Here is a 23,712-nt window from a genome sequence, read left to right as displayed (position 1 = left end):
AATATGTAAGAAATTCAATGATTTGGACGAGATACAAGCTGGAAAAAATCCATCATATTGATAGATACTGAGGACTGGACATGGTAAATTGAGTCATACATGTACCTCAACAGTGTCAATAACAGTTACACAGAATAATGGAGGCAATTAAATGCAGGTTAAAGATTTCTAAGAGCCACTCAATGTGGTGATGATAAGGCAATTAAGTGAACTGCCATAGGCCATCCTGTTGCCAGCATCGCCTCAAACTTCAAAGCCCTTGGGAGTCTTCATTAATTTTGACCTTGTATTGTTTGTGTTTGTGTTTGTGTTTGTGTTTACACAATGTAGTCATGTACATCATGTACGCTGCTCTAAACAGGACTGATCTTGACCGATCAAGGTCTTCATTAATTTTGACCTTGTATTGTTTGTGTTTGTGTTTGTGTTTACACATGTAGTCATGTACATCTGTACATCATGTACGCTGCTCTAAACAGGACTGATCTTGACCGATCAAGGTGCTACCATTATCTCTCGAGATAGACAGATGCCACACACACTCATGTACATCTTAAATAATGTAAACATTACACTGCAGAAATTATGTAGCATACACTTACAAATCAAAGTAGTTCACATTGTCAGAAAGGTCTTGAGGAAACATTTTCCAGTGTCACTGACATCAGTACTACTTTTCTGTGAATACAACATCCACAATCTCAAAGGATCGTGAAACTTTAATACACGCTTCCATCATTACAAGTCATTACAAGTCACGATTCCATGAACAAGGTCTAATGATATGTGTTCTCTCACAACAAACTAAACCACAGTGTGTTGAAATACGACAATTAACCCCTACAGTAAGCATGGCATTTGTTTTGATCTGACGACAAGAATTGACATTTCACTGTACAAAATCTGTACAATCAGCTATGCCTTACATTGTACCTTGCTAAGTAGGCAATGGTGATCATATCAATATATTGTAAAAATACATTTCCTTAATTGAACAGTTCATTTTTTTTACAGGGAGCTCAGTCAACATTTGTATCTTGTGTTACCTATAATTCACATTTGAGACAAAAGGGTTCATATTAACCCCACACTAGGAATATTATGTGTTTTAGTGATAACAGTACAACCTTTCCAAAAACAATCTGCCATAATTTAACATCTTCATCTGGTTTGTTCTATACTTCTTACTGTGTACTGTGAGGTGTAGCTGTGTTAATCTATGTATAATCAATATGACAAGTCTTCATACGAGACATACTGCGTCACATGCTTTACATCTTTGCAGGGTGACCAAATCCACTGGTCCTGGGTCCAGGACTAGCGATTTTTGGGGGCGAACCACACACATTTTACCTTGTACCACTAATTCTTTCAGCAGGACCACTGGATTTTTTAAGGCACTGCTCTGGGGACCACCAGTTCACAAAATGATTTGTTCACCCCTGCTACATGTATGTATGTGACTGATTGGTGATACAATGAAAAGAAATATACACAAGGACTATTTGTGGTGGTCATATCACTTTTTTACGGAACAGTGGCCATATTTGGAGTAACAAACAATATATTATACATGTAGCATAACTAAGATACTTCAAAACACAGACATGACAGAGACCACTCAAATTCTAACCCCAGATAATCACATGCAAACTTTCTTGTAACACAGTGTGCAATGATCTTGACCCTGAAGGTCAATTATCAAATCAAGCTATTTCTAGCATAGATGTGTGGCCACAAGTCTTTGTAGTAATTATGTTTTGACAAATATTTTAAACAATTTACATTTTTCCTTCGATTTTTAAACAAATATCTAAGTGATGCCAAGAGTTTTGCAATAACCACACGTACATGTGGCGATCTCATAACACAAGCTTATAAGAAATTAGTTGATCAGAAATAAACTTACAGGGATTCAATGGACTTGAATATGTCTATACTGCATTGTATGTTATGAAACTACCCAGTAATCTATTTTTCCTTGGTACAACTTTAAACCATTTCACATTTTGAAAATCGTTATAACAATTTACCCTGAGCAGCACTATCTCTCCATAAATGTATTTCTAAGGAACATTATATACTGTGTGCATTAACATGAGTCGATCAAACCAAATTTGTCTACAAATCCTAAAGACACAACAAAACATTTGCTTTCATAGATACAGTATGTACAGTAAAATCTTTTTTCACCATACATGTATGTTTCTGAGATTGAACACAGCTTGGGTCTGTTATCAGTTCTACAACTAGACTGGTTCCAGCATGTCTGATCTCAATTTCCATAGTTGCATCTATTCGGTGATGTCTGATCCTAATTTCCATAGGTGCATCTATCCAGGCACAGTGCAGTCACTGTAAAGTTACATGTGCCTTGGGCCATACACACTAGTAGATTTACCACAATCAAAATGATAGTCAACACAGGTAAGATTTTTTTTAAATATAAATAACTGAAATACAAAATGCACTTAGTAAATAGTATGGATGGTAATATCAAATATAAAATTATCTGCATGCATACAATGTAGATTGCAGTCACTAATTGACCACTTGAATCATTTCCCTGTATCACTTTCATTGGCTAGAAATCTTATCTGGGCAAGGCTTACATTTTGTGAAATAATGTTGGTAGATGAGAATTTTGTTGTTATGAAGTATTAACGGGGCACTACTGTCTTTGACTCTGGTGTTTGGTGGATACTTGGTTTCATATATGTTATCTTATATTTAAAACGCTGAATCAGGTTTAGCAGCTGCTACAATTCATGTGACAAATTCATATCTGATGTGAAAATGATACAGTATTATAACACATGTTTTGGTTACTAATAAATGCTTAAATGTCCAATACTGCAGTTTCTAAGCCTCTATATGCATATCTAACTACAACTAGAACTAATGTGCCCTCTAATGATAGCCAAATTTTGTTGTTGTGGATCAGTATGATAAAAACTAACATTTCTTGTAAGTCGCCACATAGTAAGAGATGGGGAACACCAAATTTTGTTGCGTCACTAGAAATTGTGTGCGTCAGTGGCATGTCAAATTGGCTTAGAGGGCAGACTGATTGAAAAATTGAGTTGACTCTCAGATATGTTTCTTTGAATCATAATGATGTACTAAGACTACAGTTGTACATTTACAATGTAGTTTCAATTACAGAAAATGTTATTTTAATAATATTGCATTCAAGCAACTTACTTGCACAGTCATAATTATAATACATTGAATTAAATAACTAAAATATTCTAAAGTCACAATATATCAGGTTTTAGGAAAGATAAATTTGACTGTGTAACATATATCAATAATGAGAAAATTACCAAAAATCTTTTTGAAATATAAAAATAGAGATCACACAAGTGGCAGCTTGTTGTAAACAGAGCAGTAAATGAATTCCTGTTAGAAGCTGTCAGTAATACACCAAAATGACATATTTGATTTGAATGGGGCGCTATCAATGGGTAATCACAGACAGACCAATCAAAACTATAAACTGAATACATAGCTGAATGCATCATCCTTTTCCATTTCATTTCATGACTAAATCTGATTTGGAGTTATCCTGACATTATCAGCAGAAAACAGCATCACTACAAACCATAGTACTTCCTTCCAGTCCCAACTAATACCATTCATCCTACGCACATATGAAGATAATTTTGTGACTACTTAAATTTTAGATTATATCTTCATGAGTCCAAATGACTCTTTATCGGAATATTATCAAGCTGATTGCAAATCATCTATGTAAGATGTATCTTTTGTTCAGTATTCTATCATTTAGTCCACTACACAAAAAAATAGAATAGCCTTTAAATTAAGATCACATTGAAAAACTCAGTAGGGGGTTATTAGGATGCAGAAGATCATAGTTACCATGGAAACAAAGAGAGTGTTGTGCGACAATTTGTGGTTACCATGGCAACAGTGCAAACACGATTTATAAAGAAAATCTCACCATTATTTGCCATCTTTTAGAACTACCCATTCTCTGTAATGTACTCCTTTTCTCCTATTACATGTATGTTATATTCCACTTCCCTCCCCCTCCCCCTTCACAAAAAAAAATGTTCTCTAATGACTCTCACCAAACTTCAGACAACCCCCACCATCTTAATCAGCATCCTATCACCAACAAATGTCCATGGGAATGTATTATTTGATTTGTGTCTTATAAAATCCTTCAAGACCACATGAATACACACTGAGAACAGTGATTTAAACTAATCAAGTTATACCATACAAATGCTACTAATGATCATTACAGTTACAAGGCCTGGCTACACTCTCAATAGTAAATTATATAACCCATAAACTGAACACAATCTTGAAAGTCATGGGTATTATCATTACTCCTTTGTTGCATATTACATTTATGGCTTGATTCGTTGACTATGATTGTCATGGCAACTGTTTAGATTACTGTTCTCTTTAAATTCATCATCAATTAGGATAGGACATTTAAAATGAGGTCACCAATTGCCAATGACCTCAAAGTCAAGGTCAAAGTAAAGGACGTATATTTTGAGATTTCAAATGTTCAAATAATAAATAATGGCCCAAGATGTAGCATAAACACAATAGTATAATATATTATTACATTTGTACCAGGGATCACTTGCATTGGTACGCGCATACTAGTAGTTTTTTCACAACAATTGTTATCCAAATCATCTAATATTTGTTTTTGGGGCTTGTAGGAAAGGAAAGGTTGTTGCTATGTTTTAATTTCCACTTCACTGGTTTAATTCACCTTTCATTTGTTTCTCAGACATGGTATATGACAGGAAGATGCCACACTAAGTACTTTGCAGTCTAATTCTTTGTTACAGTTGAATACATTTGTGACACAACTTCTAATACATGTACAGGTCAGAACTGTTATAAGGTTGCTACACTGCACACCTTAATGTTTTGATGTCATGACAAGGAACATGACAATATTTATTTCTGAGCTTGGCAACATTTACTTGCCTTTCAATGTACAAGAGAACTCCATTCTATTTATTTATAATTCACAATACATGGACACTGTACTGTATATAGTCATTGATCATATCATTGATAACATTTTAAACAAGTCTGAATAGAAAAGTCAATATCTAAGGAGGAACAAAGGTCAACCTGACATTTCTACTTTTTGAGTCAAATCTATTAGAGTTGTGATGAATTTGTACATGATATATTATTTCCAAACACTGGGTTTGAGCTGTACCTATTCCAGATTAGACTATGAATGACCGTATTAATAATGCAACTAATGTTGTTTATATACCTTCACTATGGTGAATCAGGAAACAAACACTACGGAATAATTGATTAACCACTGCACTGACAGGGTTCTTCATTGATTCACTACTTAAAATACAACACTGACAAGTCTTGGTCCAAATGAAAACAAAAATTCCAAGTTCACTGCTATATTTCAACAACAGCAATTAATGTCTTGAATTCTTAGAGTACAGAATTCAACTACACCATGTAGAAAATAATCTCAGTACATGTAATTACTCCCCATGTTCATTTCAAACGTGTTCATGGCAACTCCCACAGGAGTGCAAGTCCACTCATGGCATTCTTAGTTCTGCTTCTAAATTCTAAATAAATAGTTGTAGTTTGAATTCTGAATCTCCAATCATTAAGCTCCATAACCTACACATTGAAATGCAGAAATAATATCAATATTTCAAATACATGTAACACATCGATGACAAAATCTTATAAACTGCTCATGGTATTTCTTGATATTGAGAGTCATGTAGTAAAATCTGCGGAAGTCTGAATGTCAAACTATCATAGGACTGATCAAAATACAAAAAACTATGATGCCTCACACTTCCCTGTCGATAAAAACCACACCTTCATTTTATGTAACTCTGCATACATTAACACGCAATGCATCCTAAATATGAATGAACTGATCTCAAGTATCCAACTTCTATAGTCGATTTTCCAGTTCCAAGATGCATTGCACGAGAGGATGTTGCTTATGTTGTTAGATTTAGTCTTGTTTTCTCTTCATTGCATTTGAAATAACATTTTCATCAGGAAATGATGGTAAGACATGTTGACCTCTTTAATTATGGGTGATTTTACAGAACAAAGACTGAACGCCATCGATTTACGGGTAAACGCAAGGTACTGTCATGTGACAACCATCCCCTGAGTAGCACGTGCAAACCCCTCCACGCGTACAGAATACATGGCATTGTATGGAGAGACACGCAATGCATCTTGGAACCGGCAACAGGTCTATTCACCTTCTCACAATTTATGCATAGAATCATTATGTACAAAATGTACATACTTCACCCCCCCCCCCCCCACCCCCATGCGCAAAATCAGACCTGTCATCATAACATACAATGTATCGCTCTACAATTCCTGACTAGTAAATGAACAGACATTGGTTGCCTTGTGTGTAAACTACACAATTATGTCAACACTACATGTATATGAATCATGCTAACATTTACAAGGACAAAACAATGCTCTCTCTGCTCTAATATAATAGTTTCAAATTTACATCCAAGACATTGGGACTCATACAGACATCCCATACAATGAACACTCACACAGAGTCATCTGTAGATCAATTACAAATATATGAACACATAGCTAAAAAATGATTGCACATGTTTTCAAAACTGACAAGAATAATATATATGCATGTTAAGAACTGCGTATTACTGATAACAATCAGGTTGTCATGGCAATTGCAATAAAATAACACATACATAAATACATATCAATGTCACTAGAATTCACCTAAGGTCATATCTCCAGTTTATATCAAAATAAGTCAATTCAAAACATATAGTATTTTGGATTTTTCAATGGGAAATTATCCATAAATACACCAATGTGTAATAATATCATGTATACAGAATGTACAGTGCCTTTTCATTGATCTCGGAGAAAGAAATGCTTTGTACACCTTTACAACTACTTCTTCAATGCTGCTAGAAATGTACAAGATGAAACATATTGTCTCTAATGAATCTACTCGTTATAGAGGAGTGTATCTCCTTCTGAAGTATCCAACTTTTAACAAGCCTTGATGACATCCATAGTACCATAGCATACAACACAACACTAGTACTTGCCAATGAACATATGTTGGACATATTCATGTTAAAAAAGACAGTTTTATCTTTATTGTTATGTTATATGTAATACTTCCTAATATACATTACTGTACAAATGTACATTGTATATAACCTAACCTTTCCTGTACTATATATAAATAAACATTGTACTTGACTGGCTATACTGTAGGTGTAAATCATAAAATACATTTCACAGAGGGTCAATTCACATGCAGAGCTTGAAATTAGCAGTAGTCCAGGGCACATAGACTACTACACATCATATCTTGACTACCAAATTAGCAGTAGGCCAGGACACATAGACTACTACACATCATATCTTGACTACCAAATTAGCAGTAGGCCAGGACACATAGACTACTACACATCATATCTTGACTACCAAATTAGCAGTAGTCCAGGACACATAGACTACTACACATCATATCTTGACTACCAAATTAGCAGTAGGCCAGGACACATAGACTACTACACATCATATCTTGACTACCAAATTAGCAGTAGGCCAGGACACATAGACTACTACACATCATATCTTGACTACCAAATTAGCAGTAGTCCAGGACACATAGACTACTACACATCATATCTAGACTACCAAATTAGCAGTAGGCCAGGACACATAGACTACTACACATCATATCTTGACTACCAAATTAGCAGTAGTCCAGGGCACATAGACCACCGTACTACACATCATATCTTGACTACCAAATTAGCAGTACGCCAGGACACATAGACTACTACACATCATATCTTGACTACCAAATTAACAGTAGTCCATGGCACATAGACTACTAAACATTGTATTTAGAGACTACCAAATTAGCAGTAGTCCAAGGTATTACTATAATGTATTATTCAGGTTTGTTTAATAACATTTATGGGGAGGGGTTTAACATTTCTGAAAGATAAATGAATAAACTGATCATTTGCATGTTGTCATTTCTGTGCTATACAATATACATGTCAAAGCACGTGTCACCAGATATGTGTCTTAGTCAAACATTTTTGTGTCGACCAAAATTATATGAATCTTTATAAATAAAATTCATTACTGGGTACAAGCATACAATAAATAATAAATAAGTCTTCCGTATTTAACATGTTAATTGTTGTCTACAATATGGTTCTAAACTTATTATCAGAAAGCTTGCCCCTTATGACATTAGTGTAGATAATTTGAATGGGAACCATATTAACAAAACTTTCAAAGTTATTGAGTAAATTTACATTTGACCTTGAAGATAATGTCAAGGTCAGAAGTCTGTCCAAATAATAAGCTTACCTATCACAATATGCATGTACACATTTGAATGATGACTTACATGTACGTATAAAACTTCCAAAGTTATTGAACATTTGTTATTAACCTTGAAGACGAAGGTCAAGGTCAAAGCAAATTGTTATTTGACCTTGAATGACCGTTAAGGTCAAAGTCGATTGCATGATACTTGAATGAAGTCTGATCAAGGTCAAAGTCCAAGCAAAATGTGCATTTTCAACACACGTATTGTCCCCATTTTGTCATAAAGGTCAAGGTTGTGAAATTACAGGATTTGCTTACATGCACTCTATAGTATTTGACATTTGTACAAGTTTGGTTGAAATTGAGTTATGCGTGTCAGAGATATGGCTGGCCAGGGATGGATGCACACATGCAAAGACAGACGGACATGCATAATTCCTATAGCCCCTCCGCACTGTGCCTGTTGGGGGGCTAATAAACAATTGGCTGCCAAATGAGATAATTCAAGACCATTGCCTTGAAACACTGGAGTGTGTAAAATATCATGCCTTTATGTCAGACAGTTTAATTCACAATACCTTTACGTTAGCAATATTTTACCTACAGTCCACTCATCTTCTCTCTCAATACCCTTAGTAAAAATGCTTGTATTTCATTGAACACTGTAAACTTTTATAAATCTTGAGTTAGTGAAGTAGGAAATGACGTACATGAATTAAACATCAACCCTGGTTGCTAAGAGAAAAATTGGCAACAGGAAATGTACGCCAAAAGAATAATAATACTGTCTTGACTCTAACTGTAGAGGATCTATATTAACGAATGAAATGGAATGCCAATGTTATTTGTGGTGGCAACTTGCAGCCTTGCCTCGGAAGTCATCAAATTTACCTTCACCGTATTTAATGAAATGGGCAGAGATGAAATCACAACATGGTTAGGAGAAAACCTGAGGTAAAATCTACACAGGACAGTGAGAAATGCATAACATAAGGTGAAATTTACACAGGTGAACGTGAAATACATGCAATATGAAGGGAAATTTACACAGGGTAATTTGAAACACAGAGCATCAGGTGAAATATACATGAACACATGTGAAACACTAGCGTCTACACAGGCTAATTAGAAACATAACACTGAGGTGGAATCTATCCCACCAATTTGATGTAGTACACATAATAAATTAAATTTACATAACATGATGTAAAGTCTACACATGCAAAAGTGAACATACAGAACAGGTAATCGCCAGGCCAATTACCATTACATAACATTTGCTAAAATCTACCAGATATGTATATTACATGTATAACTATAAGCACATTACATTGACACCAAGTCAATGTCACAGAAATAACATGAAATCTACAACCAATGAAATGTACAAACATGAAGTGAAATCTACACAGGCCAAATAGATGTACATAACACATTAAGGTGAAACATTCACAAGCCAATGTGAAACACACAAAAGTGATGATGAGGTGAAATGTTTACAGACCAATGTGAAATACACACCTGTAGTGAAATATTCACATATCAGTGTGGAAAACATTTTGTCGAACAACTTGCCTTTGTGAAAAGGTACTGGGGAAGACACTAAAAGTAACCTACATGAAAGAAATGACATCAATCTTATCATTTTTTCAAGCTCAACGTTTTGCACCTTTGTTCAGCAAAACCATACTGCATACCAATGGCAGCTAACTCATCAGATCACTGAGATAAAGGAATAAACTGAAACATTGGATGAGGAAATAGACTTGGACATTAGATGAAGAAATAGACTTGAAGATTAGATAGAAAAATAGTTTCGAACATTAGATGAAGAAACAGAATCACATATTAGTTAATTTTTTATTCATGTACATATCGCTAATGTAGGAAAGAGATGTTCTTGAAACTGACTGAAAAGATCAATATTTCAGACAACATGCATAATCTTTTATATGAAATAAGGAACACAGAACAGGAAATGTAAACTTTACATCTCTGCTACCGGCTCCCTGTAGCGTAGTGGTTAGCGCACAGGATTAGCAGTCGGGAGGTCACAGGTTCGAATCCCACTGGAAACAGGGGATTTTCTGTGACCGACCCAAACCCAGGGTGAGTGTTCTACAGACTCGATGGGTAGGCCGTATCACTCAGCCGTGTCTCACTCACAAGATAAGTGTAAATTTGGGGGGACTCCTGGAGTAATGACTCGAAAAGTCGGGGACGATTACTCTCACGGAGCCCGCAGGTGCTATGTTTGCCGGGCCTGGGTGACTCTGGGATAGCCTGTGAACTGACTGGGAAAGCCTTGACAGTTCCACAGCAACGTGATATAGAGCGTGCTACATAGCCCTGTCACGTATTCCCAAACCCGAATGGATCTCTGTAGCATTTGTGTTTGTTTGTTTGTGTGTATTTGTCTGCATAACAGAAAAATCGCTGGGAGGAATTCCCAGCACAAAAAAAAAACAAAAAACAAAAAAAAACTCTACATCTCTGCTTGTTAATTCAGAGTGCTAGCAAAGGTCTTCTTCTAAATGTATCACATCCATGAGATTCGTGATAATCAAGTAATTTCATATCTCCATTAATGCTGACTTGTCAATTGCTGCCTCCAGTTTATAGCAGCATGATGCCAAAGGTCATCCATTACTTTTAAAATATCATTCTTTTCATGAAATATACACAGGAATGATGATTCTGGCCTGGAATCCATGCTGTCGTCTTCTATAGAAGTTTATGAAATAACATTTTTCACTAAAGTTGGGCCCATTTCGGTGGGGAGCCTCAGTAAAATACCTGGGGGAACTAAGGTAGATTTTACATTCTTGCTGCACTTTCATAAACACAGGCAGGATACACAGACATATGTTCATGGCAGCATTTTCATTAATGCAGGTAAAATCTACCAGGATTCCCCTGAATTTTACCTGTGTTCCCCCCAAAAAAAATTATAGATTGCATGCATGGGAACTGTCTTTTACCCCATTCTGTTACCTGGGTTCCCCAACCTTACCAAAACACTACAAGGGTAACCAAAAAAAAAAATTTTTGTTGGTGATATTTTAAACTATTTTAAAATCAATGCTATACTATTCACACATTTCCAACATTTTACAATTTTTAATATTAAAATACTTGTTAACTTTGTATAATATTATATCAGTAATATTTCAAGTAACTATTTTCCATATTAGTTGAGAAATAACAGTTCTATACTTACTATTCACTGTTTTGTAGCTCAGTAGTAACATGAAATAGTAGTCTAATTCCTATACAGTATGACTGTATCATTACAATTTATACCTTGTGGTTAGACAACAAATGGCATCCAGGCTATGAAGTACTGGACACTGGTAATGATTATTTGATTTCTTGTTTTAAATTAATAATGATGTCATAATGACATCATCTTGCTTAATAAATTATATCTTTTATTGCTTTTCTCAAAAATCAAAATCGTTCTCATTTTTATTTTCAATCAATTTATCGTACACAGTAACTTAAAATAAGAAAGCCAGCAACAATTGAAATGTCAACTAGTTGTGTGGATGTGAAATTAGTACTATAAACACATTTATATATTTTATCATAAATATTACAACAGATGTTTGATACACAAACAGTGCCATATTGATTCACATCAGATCAACCTTTCAACCCTAAAGGCATTTTCTCTGACTCGCCCATACTAATAACCATTCCTCCTTTTATCTTTTCTATACAAGGTTATACATTTTACCCATGTATTACACTCTTCTTGGTTAGGGCAATACATGTACATGTATATACATACAGTTGGGTTGTCCAAAAACCTCATTTGAACAGAAAATCAGAATCACATCAAATCAAACATAACTTTTGCATGGCTTTTATCAAAAGAAATAGCTGGTTGGGGTGGACAAAATTTATGTTTCCTCTGTAAGAATGTTTACACTTGAATGTCTTCATTATTTAGTTAATTAATGTATTGGATATCAGTTGTGGAAAGTAATACATACCTACATGTGTAGTCTGATAATGGTTCCTCATATATCCCATTGGCTAGGTCATAAATTCTTTTGAAAAACCACTCATTAAAAGTTCTGTATTGAAATTGTTGTGGTCAGCCTTGGAGGACTATGTTGTGAGATGTAGTATATGTACACACTGCTGTCTACAGCTGGTTATGATCTGCTGCTGTTCATTCCATATTTTTCACAAATAATTTGAATTATCAAGTGGACAACCTGTTACAATTGACACACTTTCAACACAGCAAACAATTGTTTCCTGATATACTTCCCTTGGTTACTTAATGTTCTCATTTTGTCTTTTGTTGTGGACACATCTATTTCTCTATTTCATCTCTTTTGGACAGGTCTATTTCTCTACCCTATCCCTACTGGAACATCTTGTTCTCTACTTCATCTCTTTTGGACAGGTCTATTTCTCTACCCTATCCCTACTGGAACATCTTGTTCTCTATTTCATCTCTTTTGGACAGGTCTATTTCTCTACCCTATCCCTACTGGAACATCTTGTTCTCTACTTCATCTCTTTTGGACAGGTCTATTTCTCTACCTCATCCCTACTGGAACATCTTGTTCTCTACTTCATCTCTTTTGGGTAAATCCCCAGGTAGACCTTGTTCTCTACCAGTGTGCCCTCTCAACTACAAGCCTATTTGACACACCACTGATACATACAATTTCTAGTGACACTCCAAAATTTTATATTCCCTTATTTCTGACTATGTGGTGACTCACAAGAAATGCCAGTTTTTATAATTTTGACCCAGAACAACAAAAATTTGGCTACCATTAGAGGGCACACTTTTCTCTATATCATCCCTTATGGGTAGGTCTATTTCTTTACCTCATCCTGTATGGGTAGCTATATTCCTTCCTTTGTGGTAATGTCTTTCTCTTTTACATTATTGTCGTGTGGTATCCCATTTCTGGCTGTCACTGGTGAAATACATGTATCAAACTAGCACACAGTTAGAGAATTGTTTTGTTTCTCCTCTGTATATAATATGTAACCAGATACATGTAGTTCTTTTCAGGGAAAACTGTACACTACACTTGCCAATCTCTTAAAATCTAAATGGCCATTTAATCTTGGGTCATAATTAAATAACAGAAATCGGAAACATATCAAATCGGAATTCCCACTGTCATCAAGTGACTTCCTGTCAACAGTCAGATAGACATAGATAGATAGATATACTGTATTTGGACATCATTAACTGCCTCCCCCACACATCTATAGACAAGGCGAAAGTGCAGCTTAACAAAATACAAATTATACGTTTACGAGATCATCTCAACTGTTTCACTTTACATGGGGGTATTTTTGTGAGGCCTTTTGCACAGTTGAAATCATGCATGTTCCCAGTCTGATTAAAGACACATGTAGAGATACTATTTGGTTGTCAACAAATGAAGAGAGCTTTTATTTAACAGCAGAGTATGGCATGACTCATGTGAGCTCACTTCAAACTATGACAGATACACCATGGTGTTATGGTCATTGTTGGGAGAATATTGGAACTTAGTTATAAAAATTATGGGAAATTTATGCTTTCCAGTACATGGTGTGTATGATCATGTAGCCAGTATAGTTTCAAGACTATGTAAGCACAGATTTCAGGCTGATGTACACAGAATACAAAATGGCCAGTGCACTGATTCCAGGCTGTCTTACCTATGAATCCCAAGCAAAGTTAACATTAAACCTACAAGACTTGGCTCTCTGGCTCAATACATTGTATACTGGCTCGATAGATTCTGTCCAAACCTCTGGGTTCATCTGTCATGTTTCTTTTCATCTAGTGCTATGTGTGGCATCAAATCTCAAGGTTGTCTGGACTAAAGAGATGATTAAATACCATGTATAGAGCTAGACTATCCATGAATAGTTTCATCAGGTTGGACAATATCTTGAGAAAAATAGTTATATTTCACAACCACGGTAGATGGCTGCCGATGGTAGTCGAAACGTCAACGTTCTCTGGTATGAAAAATTACCTTGGTTGTGAAAAATAACTATTTTTCTCAAGAGCTAGACTATGTTTCTCTTCAAAAACTTAGTCACACTTTATATACAAATGTATGAATTACATAACATAGGTCATGAAAGGTTACTAGACTCTGGTCAAAAGCCTCCATTTCATATAACTATACATTCCTTACCATTGATTAGAATGGTACTATGTATTTACCTGCAATTTTCACTGCAGGAGTACCTAAGGTGATAATGTACACAACTGACAGAATATAAGCCTGTACCAGGATATGTCAAAAAAGAGGTAAACAAACATCCTACTCAAATGTCCAGGTCAAATGTGTCTACATTGTACTTCTAAATATATTTTGAAATTGAGAAAATAAAATGATAAATTCATCATATAAATGGACATATAATTAATTAAAGTTGAACAGCTGACATAAGCTTGCTTATTTCACAGGATATAAACAGTTTTAATCATGTCATCATGTAAATATGGTAGTGTGTGTGTGACAACCATTCATAATGTCACAGACGTTATGATTTATGATAATTGAAAGTGTGTTCAACTTAATAACAACTACACATTTCCCAGAATTTGATTATTACTACAAGACTGTTTTATCTGAACTGTTCTCAATAGCAAATATAGAACTGTAAATCTAGTGAGCCAATTACATCATGTACACTAATGCAGTGCCAGTCATACATGTAGCTGTATATCTGTACATTTAATTGTGCATGAAACATCAATTTCTTTTTTCTTTTCTTTTTTCTAAGTATTTCTAGCACAGAGAGTTGGCTAATTTGGCTTGACAATATCATTCATATTATGTGCAGAGTCCGAGTCAAGACTTAGCCAGGAGATTTGGCTTTCTTGAAAATGTCATTCACCAGAACAAACTGTCAAGCCAGTATGTCAAGTTAAATAGGCAACTCTCCCCAGGCTAAGGTTATTTCATACACCTTTCCATGGAGTTTGAATATTTGTGTACGTTTCTCCATTGATGCTGACCACAATTTATTTATACATTTGTACTGTAGTGACTGCAATTACTATGTCATTCCAATAAATCAATTCCAGATATATAAAGATGAAATAACCCAGCTGGCAAGATCAATCTTTTAGTGCTCAAACACTTCACACATGCCCCTGGTGACAAGAGTGTTTTCAAAAACAAACAAACAACCCATTCAGGTGAGTTACAAGCCATGTGAAAGTTTTGTCACCTGAGGTCTTCCACCTGTATTGACGTCATAAATTACAAACAATGAAATAAACAACCCTGATAAACTTAATTTCACGCTTCTTTACTCAGGTAGTGGCAAGAAGCGGCAATAATTATCCATGTCTACCATTAACACCAATTTCACAATAACAAAGACCATACTAAACAGAGACATCAATTTTCTAAACCCAGCTCATTAACCCCACATGCACATGGATTAGACTAATTTTGACATTGAGAACACCCAATAAAAGTTGTTTGTCACTGGTAACCAAAGAAAAATTAACAAGACTTTTGAAATGTACAGAAATTAATCACAAATCATATATTGAAAAGTACACTGAGATGTACATAAATTAGTCACAAAACATATTGAAGGTCACAATGTTGAATATCTTATTGTGCCATTATTCACCACAGTAACTGAAATATAATTTATAAACAGTCAGTATGCATGATTCATTGCAGGTATATAAGTATATTGGTATACTAACAGTTCAATACTGATAACATGAATACAAGGACATTACAGATGAACAGAATAAATCAAATCTCATGTCTTTCAAAACCTCAAACTAGTGAACCCACTCAGATACGTCACAACCAGAACACAATACATACATTCACAATCTAAATGACTCAGAATCTAAAAAAAATATACAAAGTAGTGCTTTAAATATGGTACTTAGTAATATTATGATTGTTGTAAGCAAGAAAGTTTGGTCTAGTTTGACCGTGTCACACTCACTGTACTGATGGATTTGATTTTAAAAAATACACAAATAGAAAGATTTCAGTATTTCTAGCTTACATTTTAGTACATTCTCTGAATGTAACATAACCTAGCCGAGTTCCTATACGGTATCCTTACTATTTACACCTTCACTCACAGTGGTTTAATTAGAGACCACATTGGCATCAAGACTAAACATAACCTGGTAAAGTGACTGAAGTCTTTACCTTGACATATGAATTTAAACAAGTTGATCTAATGCATCTTTTTATCATAGTCAATCCTGTCCTATTTTACATGGAATGTACACGTATTTAAATACATAACAGAAAGTGTTTTGCACATGTAGAGTGTTTATTTATCATGAAATGTACACAATCAACAATCCCCTTTAACTAAAGAGTCACTTCTAGTCTATTTATTGATCTTTCACAACCTCACCAGCTGACATCAAATAGTGTCAATTTCTAGATTTCAATCAAAAACAGTGCATAATGAGTTAACTTTCTCTAAGTTCATCAAAGCCTACATTGTAGATCTCAATCTCATTACATCTAATATGTACAAGTGCTAGTGTTGTACATACATAAACATAATATCAAGTATGAAATACTGAAAAATTATTTGATAATAATGTACTGCGAGTTCTTTCAAGATCTTTGGAAATTTTGATTACATTCAACAATACATCACTGTCACTAAAGCAAAGGTGATCAACTTCTTGGAAGGAGACAAGGAAATAATACTGATCAAGATTCAGCTGATAATACATGTGCATGTATGATGTAGAAGGGGTTGTGAGATACATGCACACATGTGGGCTTATCTCTAGAAACAAATACAGCCTTCTGACACATAGACAATTTGAGAGATAACAGATTCTGATAAATCACAGACAACACGTTACCAACGGCAACCTACATTTTGAAAGGTTCAAAAGTAATCATTTATCTTCCTCATATCGTATGTACAGTTGCCTAGACCAAGGAATGTACAATTATGCAACTTCAGACATGTGATGTACTACTTTTAACAGTCAATACAGGCCACACTTTCTATCTTTTTCAAATGTTGAGAAGAAGAAGAAGAAGATAATGATGATGATGATAATAGATACAATCATACAGACCACAGATTCCATTTCTTTTCCAAATGTTGAGATGACAATACATCAACTGATATTTTAATGTATCGTTATGTCTGATAACCTTATCAAACTTGATATCTAAATCAATCCAGGAAACCATTTTTTTCAGATTGTCATAGAACTATATGATATGACCATATTTCATATTTGTCTGAAGCACTTCCTGACTTACTGCAATTGCTGACAGCTCTATTTTTCTAGTTCTGTAGACTGGCCAAATCTTTTGAATTGTTAACATTGTTAATAGTAATGCAACCACATATCTGTAAACTGGAAACAGCCCCATCAAAAAAACCCCAAAGAAATAAATTATATAGATTTTGATGACTGTATTGACAAAAATGGTGCATTTTATTGTACCAGAATGACCTATGTAATAGCAGAATAGTGTGTAACTGATGAGTCACTGAGTGTGACATAATACATGTATGTATCGTTGACCTGCCAATTCTGAAGTGTGACAGATATTTCTAGGGTTTGGTGACTGCAATGATATTTCACTGTAGATGGAAGAACTTAGTAAACATATGCACCATAGCCAAAATTGCAAACAATATAGTACAAATTGTTTATTTGTTAATTTGTGGAAGTAACCACTCCTTGTAAGTGGGCAGAGATTTATGATGTTTGAGACTTCTCTAATAAATGTCTGTTAAACTGGCAAACTATGCATAATTAAATTTTGTAAAATGAATTTCAACTCCGATTTGCTCATTCTCTATCTTCATTTTTCACCTGCTATAATTTTCATTTGATCAATACTTCAACCATACATCACATTAGGAACGCAATATTTTGAATTTGGGCCATCAGAAATGTTAGGAAACACACACATTATATTACTTCCAAGTCTCTGAGACTTAACATTTTTACATTTTATACATAATGAAAACAAAATCACTTCATCCTAAAAATAGATGCATTACAATACTGTGAAAGGAAAATTGAAATTTACTATGAAAGAAATTCTGGGACAATAAAATAACCACAATAAATATCAAAATATAATATTATTCTTTTTGGCAGGTACATATATAAGTCTAATTAGCCCTAAAATACATGAACTAAATTTTCAACTAGATTAACATTTCCACCATACATGTAACTTGACAGAATTTGTATCATCTGTAAAAAGGCTGTAGCAAACATTTAATCTATGTTGATGGCTAGCTTGGGGTATAATTACTACACTGCAGACCATGAAACAAGGTTTCCCTACTTGTATATCTCTCTGACATGACTAGAACAAACTCTACTTAGCTTATTACACTCAATTATGGGGATGACTGGAATACAGAATACAGAATGATGGGGGGAAATGTACACCTCACTGGTCATTTTCAGCTTTGCATAGCACACACACACACACACATGTACCTTTCACTTATATGTACATGCATGATACAGTACTTGGATAGAATGTTGACATTTGACCTAAGTCCCTCAACTGTTTCATGAATAATTGCTCCACTATCTAGCTTCCTGTTACAATTCTCCTTATGATTATTTGGCATTTATGTATGAAATAAGGACGTAAACAATCCCAGAGATATAAATTCACACCTTTTTAATGCTAATTATCTAAAGAATGTAATAGTTGAAATGTACATTATTCTACATACATGCTAGAAAAATATATGTATGACCCTGAGGTCAATAACTCTTCAAATATGAAACCGGATGTAAAGATCAGAAACAGGTAATACAAACAAGTCATTCATGGGATGTCTCCAAGTTTTTAGCTACACAAACAATATGTATTCATCTGTATTTCACTGGACTATCTACAATTGGTTGATGAAATACTCAATGACCACAGTGAAACAAACAGTCATGACTCCATATCAATAAACCCTCCAGCAAGTCACAATACTTCCTCCTGTACAAATTGACAATGCCTCTATGCCAGACTTAGACTGACAGATCAGTCCCCCCTGTATGACATCATATAAGGTTACATGTACCTGCAAGTCTCCTTTAAAAAGAGGGTTGTACAATTCAAATGAGCAGCGATCTCATTATGAACATGGAACAATATATTTCACATCAATGCTGGTACATGTACATGTAGATACTCTACCAGCACTGGACAGAATAAGAAGTTGGTAAACTGGTTCTCATTGAGGACACATTATATTATAATATGATATTCAACGTCTATAGGTATGTCATCAATGGTTATAGTGGTTATAGAATTGAGTAGTGATGGCCAATACATATACATGTAGTTGATGTAACGTGATTGGCTAAATGACAAATCATTCATATGATATGGTCACTCCGAGTCCAAGTAGAGTTGCTATTTCTAGTATTTGTGACATGCCTTAAAATACCATTACTATTAGTGAATGTTGCTTAGACTCCTATTTGATCCTTTGTAACAGCTGACCACACAGCTGGCCGCCTATTCAACTACAACAGACAAAACAGTCACTTCATCCTGCAACTTGACTACAAAGCAGAGACAATGGTGGGTCACTGGTGCTCACGTGGCGATCTGATCTTCATATGGGGCATGGTTTTCCCATATTGTCTAAAACGGTCTATTGCTTTGTCCATTTCTCTCAAATTCATGACACCCAGTTGTCCACTGTTTTCTCATTGGTAAGACACACCTTGATTGTTGCTTTGTTAATTTCATGTCAAACAATACCACATTACAGTTTCAAACAATGGCACAACTTGGCACAGACATCCAATGACCCTGCAAATGACCTCCATAGGAAATATAAAAGCGTTACCAAAACAAATATACAATTTGATGCCCTATCTTGTATTGTTTTATTGTGTTCAAGGTGGTGAGACCTTTCTTGTTTCCATATTTGATTAGATTGATATTTTAACTGCTCTAAAGTCCTTCAATTATATAACTTCTAGACAAGCTATTAACATGAGTGTCATAAATAAGCATTCTTGATGGTGGATAGATTAAATCAGGAGAAGATGTCAGTATCAATTAGCAGCGTAAGTAAAATTCACAGAGCAGAAAAGAAATAAAGGTTACACCCTTTTCAAGGCTAGTATGTCAAATCTCCTATCATTTGCCTTCTATGCAATCCACTACAACATGTAGGTCTCATAGTTTGGAGCTGCTGTATTTCCATTCATATAATGATAAAGACTGATGAGGCTAAATTATTTGTTGGACTGATACACTGTAAAATGTACAATGGAATTCCTGCACTCACAGGAAATGAGTTTGGCACTGATGCTGAGGTTCAGCATGGTTACTGCTATGACTGAAATGTACCAAGTGTTTACCAACCCTCCTTATACACAGTGCAAGTATGAGTGTTGTTATCACAAACTGTAAGTACTGAAATTGACTAGGCTTATATACTTAGTAGTGGAATGGACTATTCAACTCAGCAGTCTTAAATGGATGACATGGCTGTACGTGTAAACTACAAACAGACAGACATCATAACCCTTTTACACTGTTCTAGTTATGGTAGTCAGAGGCTGCATCATTTTATTTTAAATTGTAATCTGATTATACTTTAGGAGTAAGTTGTTTTGACATCCTTACCTATCACATATTGTTTGTTTACCACAATAGTGTCATTGGAAATTATCAATCATCTAAAAGGATAATCTACATAAATAAAATCTCATTTCAACTAAGTCGAATTTACCTAAGTAGAGAATAATGGTCATCCACTTATTGACTATGAGGAGGATTACAGAATCCTTTTACCGACTGAATGAAGAACAAAGTTCTATTCACATGTATTAATTATTAGTATCATATTTGAAGTTGGTCATGTTTGATAATTGTCTGCATATGCACACAGTAATCAGTATCACCACCCATGTATCAGCTGATACTGTTTACAATACAAGCTATACATTGACAGTATGTAAATAAAACTGACATCATTTCTCTCAGCATACATATATAACTATTACATTATGTACTAAGTGTGCTAACTTATAACTAAGCACCTAAGAAGGTAATCATTTAAACTAAATTCTGTTGACAAAATTTCTTTCCTATTTCATATTTCAAATCAGACAACAAGTCAAAACTATGTCAGGTACAGTACTAATATGGTGATAATAATATTCCACAACTGATGTAGGTGTGGTTGGAAATTGTCAACTGACATACATCCATATATATATACCCACATAAATCTGCAATGCTCATGCAAAACTCCCACATATACTAATGTACTTATCATCACCAACCTATTTGGAAATAAGAATGCTTATCATTATATGTAAAAGTTGACTATCATCTTGCAACTCTTAGCAGTGAACTGGTATATCTATGACCTTCGCACTTTAAACTTTCCTCTGGTATTTCTCTCATCTCTGTGGTTCAACCACAAGTCACAGATAATGTGCCCTATAGGTAACATTTGACAACCATGAGTTACCTTGACCCAAGGCCACTTGCGATTATAAACAAGTATACTCACCTGACAAATTCATAAACCAAGTCTAATGCCAATGTTCTGGTCTCCATGCAATTTTCAATATTAATATGGTCAAATCACTTTCAGCCCTCCCTCCCAAGTTCACTACTTTCAATGAGTTTCCCTTTCTTTACATGGCATAGTAAACATTTAATCATTCTTTTCTTTTCTTTTAAATACATCACAAATCTTGTCAGCTGACAGGCCACACTCATCATACTCATCCATGAATATTCAACACACATGACTGGGTGGCTATTCATGGAACATTGCATCACTGTTGGATTTAATGTAAGGTGGCACCCAAACACACTTTCATAACTCACTATAAAAAGTACAAGCACCAATGATAGATAAAATATGTTGTTACTGTACCGGCTTGGCCGAGCATCTTGTAAAACCTATACTCCAGATGAAGTTGTGGAGCTCTTGATTTCATTGGTTCCTAAGACAAGAATATAGAATACCGTATTGGTCAATTTCAGAAAACAAACATGACATCAACAACAACAACCTCTTCAACACAAACATTGAAACATACGTCTGAGCTGTGAATGACTCTCTTCATCAACACAAAGGATTTCCTGCAATAAACAACTTAGAATGGGAAGTGGTGGTATGGAAGGGAAAATATAGGAAGAAATACTCACCAATTTTATTGCCACATGTTCGTTGTTGTACAAATTTTTACCTGCGAAAGAAAAATGACGAAACATAAAAACAAGGAAATTACAAATGTCTATCATGTATGTAAATTATTTCTCACGCGTGCTCCTTACACTATTTACAATACAGCACTTGTTTCAATTTTACATGTTATCGACCAACGCTTTTTTGTTAGGTTAATATTGGTGAATAGCTGAATATATAATACTCACCTAATCGTAACTCTCCAAAGTTCCCACAGCCGATCTTTTTCCCGACTCTAAAATTTGGACCAACCATCAGAACTCCCGAATTGCTGGAGTTGCTTGTTCGACCAGCTGAGTGCATCCTACCTCCACTTGGACGTGACTTTCTTCTGTCGTCCGCCCTTTCCCTTTCTTTATCCCTATTACTCTGCATTGCGACAGTTTATAAAAAGTTGCTAACAAAACGTACAATTCCAATCAAACCTGTACTCCTAATTTGATTCAGGCGTCGAGTTGTGTCGATGAACCCCTTGTTCGGATCGTGTCTCTCACCGAAATCACGGAGTTGTTGGATCCAAAATGTAGTCACAATTCAAGTCGACATGGCTCGGGATTCCCGTGATTAGTCGACAAATCCGCGATTGTATATCCAAGAGTGGATCCTAAAGTACAAAGGGGATACCGACAAAACATTAGACCCAATTACTTTCAAGAAATATCCGTTATGTGCAAAAATAAAATACAGAAATTCTCGGCGTTCAGCGACTGGTTTATTCACTGACACGACGGAAAAGGAACTCACATGTGGATCACTCCGCCGGGGTAAAAAGACACACCCAGGGCCGCTAAATTTCCCAGTTATCGACGTTATCATCCATCAAAAATCAGAAGTAGTAACAAAATCGAGTATATCTATCCTAAAATCGATATTACTATGGCAATTTAAGCTTGCTAATCATGAATTAAGAGGAAAATGGATGCAAATATTACGCGACAGAGTGAGTGAACTGTCCAAGATGGTTTCTTCCCGAGCACGCATGCTCACGTTGCCATGGGCGGGACTTTCATAAACAACAATAGCAACTTTTCTGTCTACCTCTGGTATTCCTGAAACCTATAAAACTTTGTGTGTCTTTGATAAACATCTAACAATTATATTCTTGTTTCATTATTTCAAATAAATTGTTATTATTTTTCA

At 35.0% G+C, this 23,712-nt stretch overlaps 1 protein-coding gene across 3 annotated transcripts in view; it reads right to left on the bottom strand.

The window, feature by feature from the left end:
- The window catches only part of LOC144443828 (casein kinase I-like), a 52,072-nt gene extending 28,538 nt beyond the window's left edge, over positions 1 to 23,534 (bottom strand). Inside the window, exons 1-4 of one of the 3 annotated variants that reach the window (XM_078133389.1) lie at positions 23,505 to 23,534; positions 22,761 to 23,176; positions 22,533 to 22,573; positions 22,258 to 22,327 (exon numbers count right to left, since the gene is read on the bottom strand). In XM_078133389.1, coding sequence (XP_077989515.1) covers positions 22,258 to 22,327; positions 22,533 to 22,573; positions 22,761 to 22,947 — 298 coding nt within the window. In that variant the 5' untranslated portion in view covers positions 22,948 to 23,176; positions 23,505 to 23,534. Of the gene's footprint in view, positions 1 to 22,257; positions 22,328 to 22,532; positions 22,574 to 22,760; positions 23,292 to 23,316; positions 23,462 to 23,504 lie in introns of those variants that run through there. The other 2 variants (XM_078133387.1, XM_078133390.1) reach the window with 2 other exon arrangements.
- Positions 23,535 to 23,712: the final 178 nt, after the last annotated feature.

This window comes from Glandiceps talaboti, chromosome 12 (assembly GCF_964340395.1).
Source record: "Glandiceps talaboti chromosome 12, keGlaTala1.1, whole genome shotgun sequence".
Lineage (NCBI taxonomy): Eukaryota > Metazoa > Hemichordata > Enteropneusta > Spengelidae > Glandiceps > Glandiceps talaboti.
The sequence above is the reverse complement of the archived record's forward strand: the minus strand, read 5'-3'. Positions and strand labels throughout refer to the sequence as shown.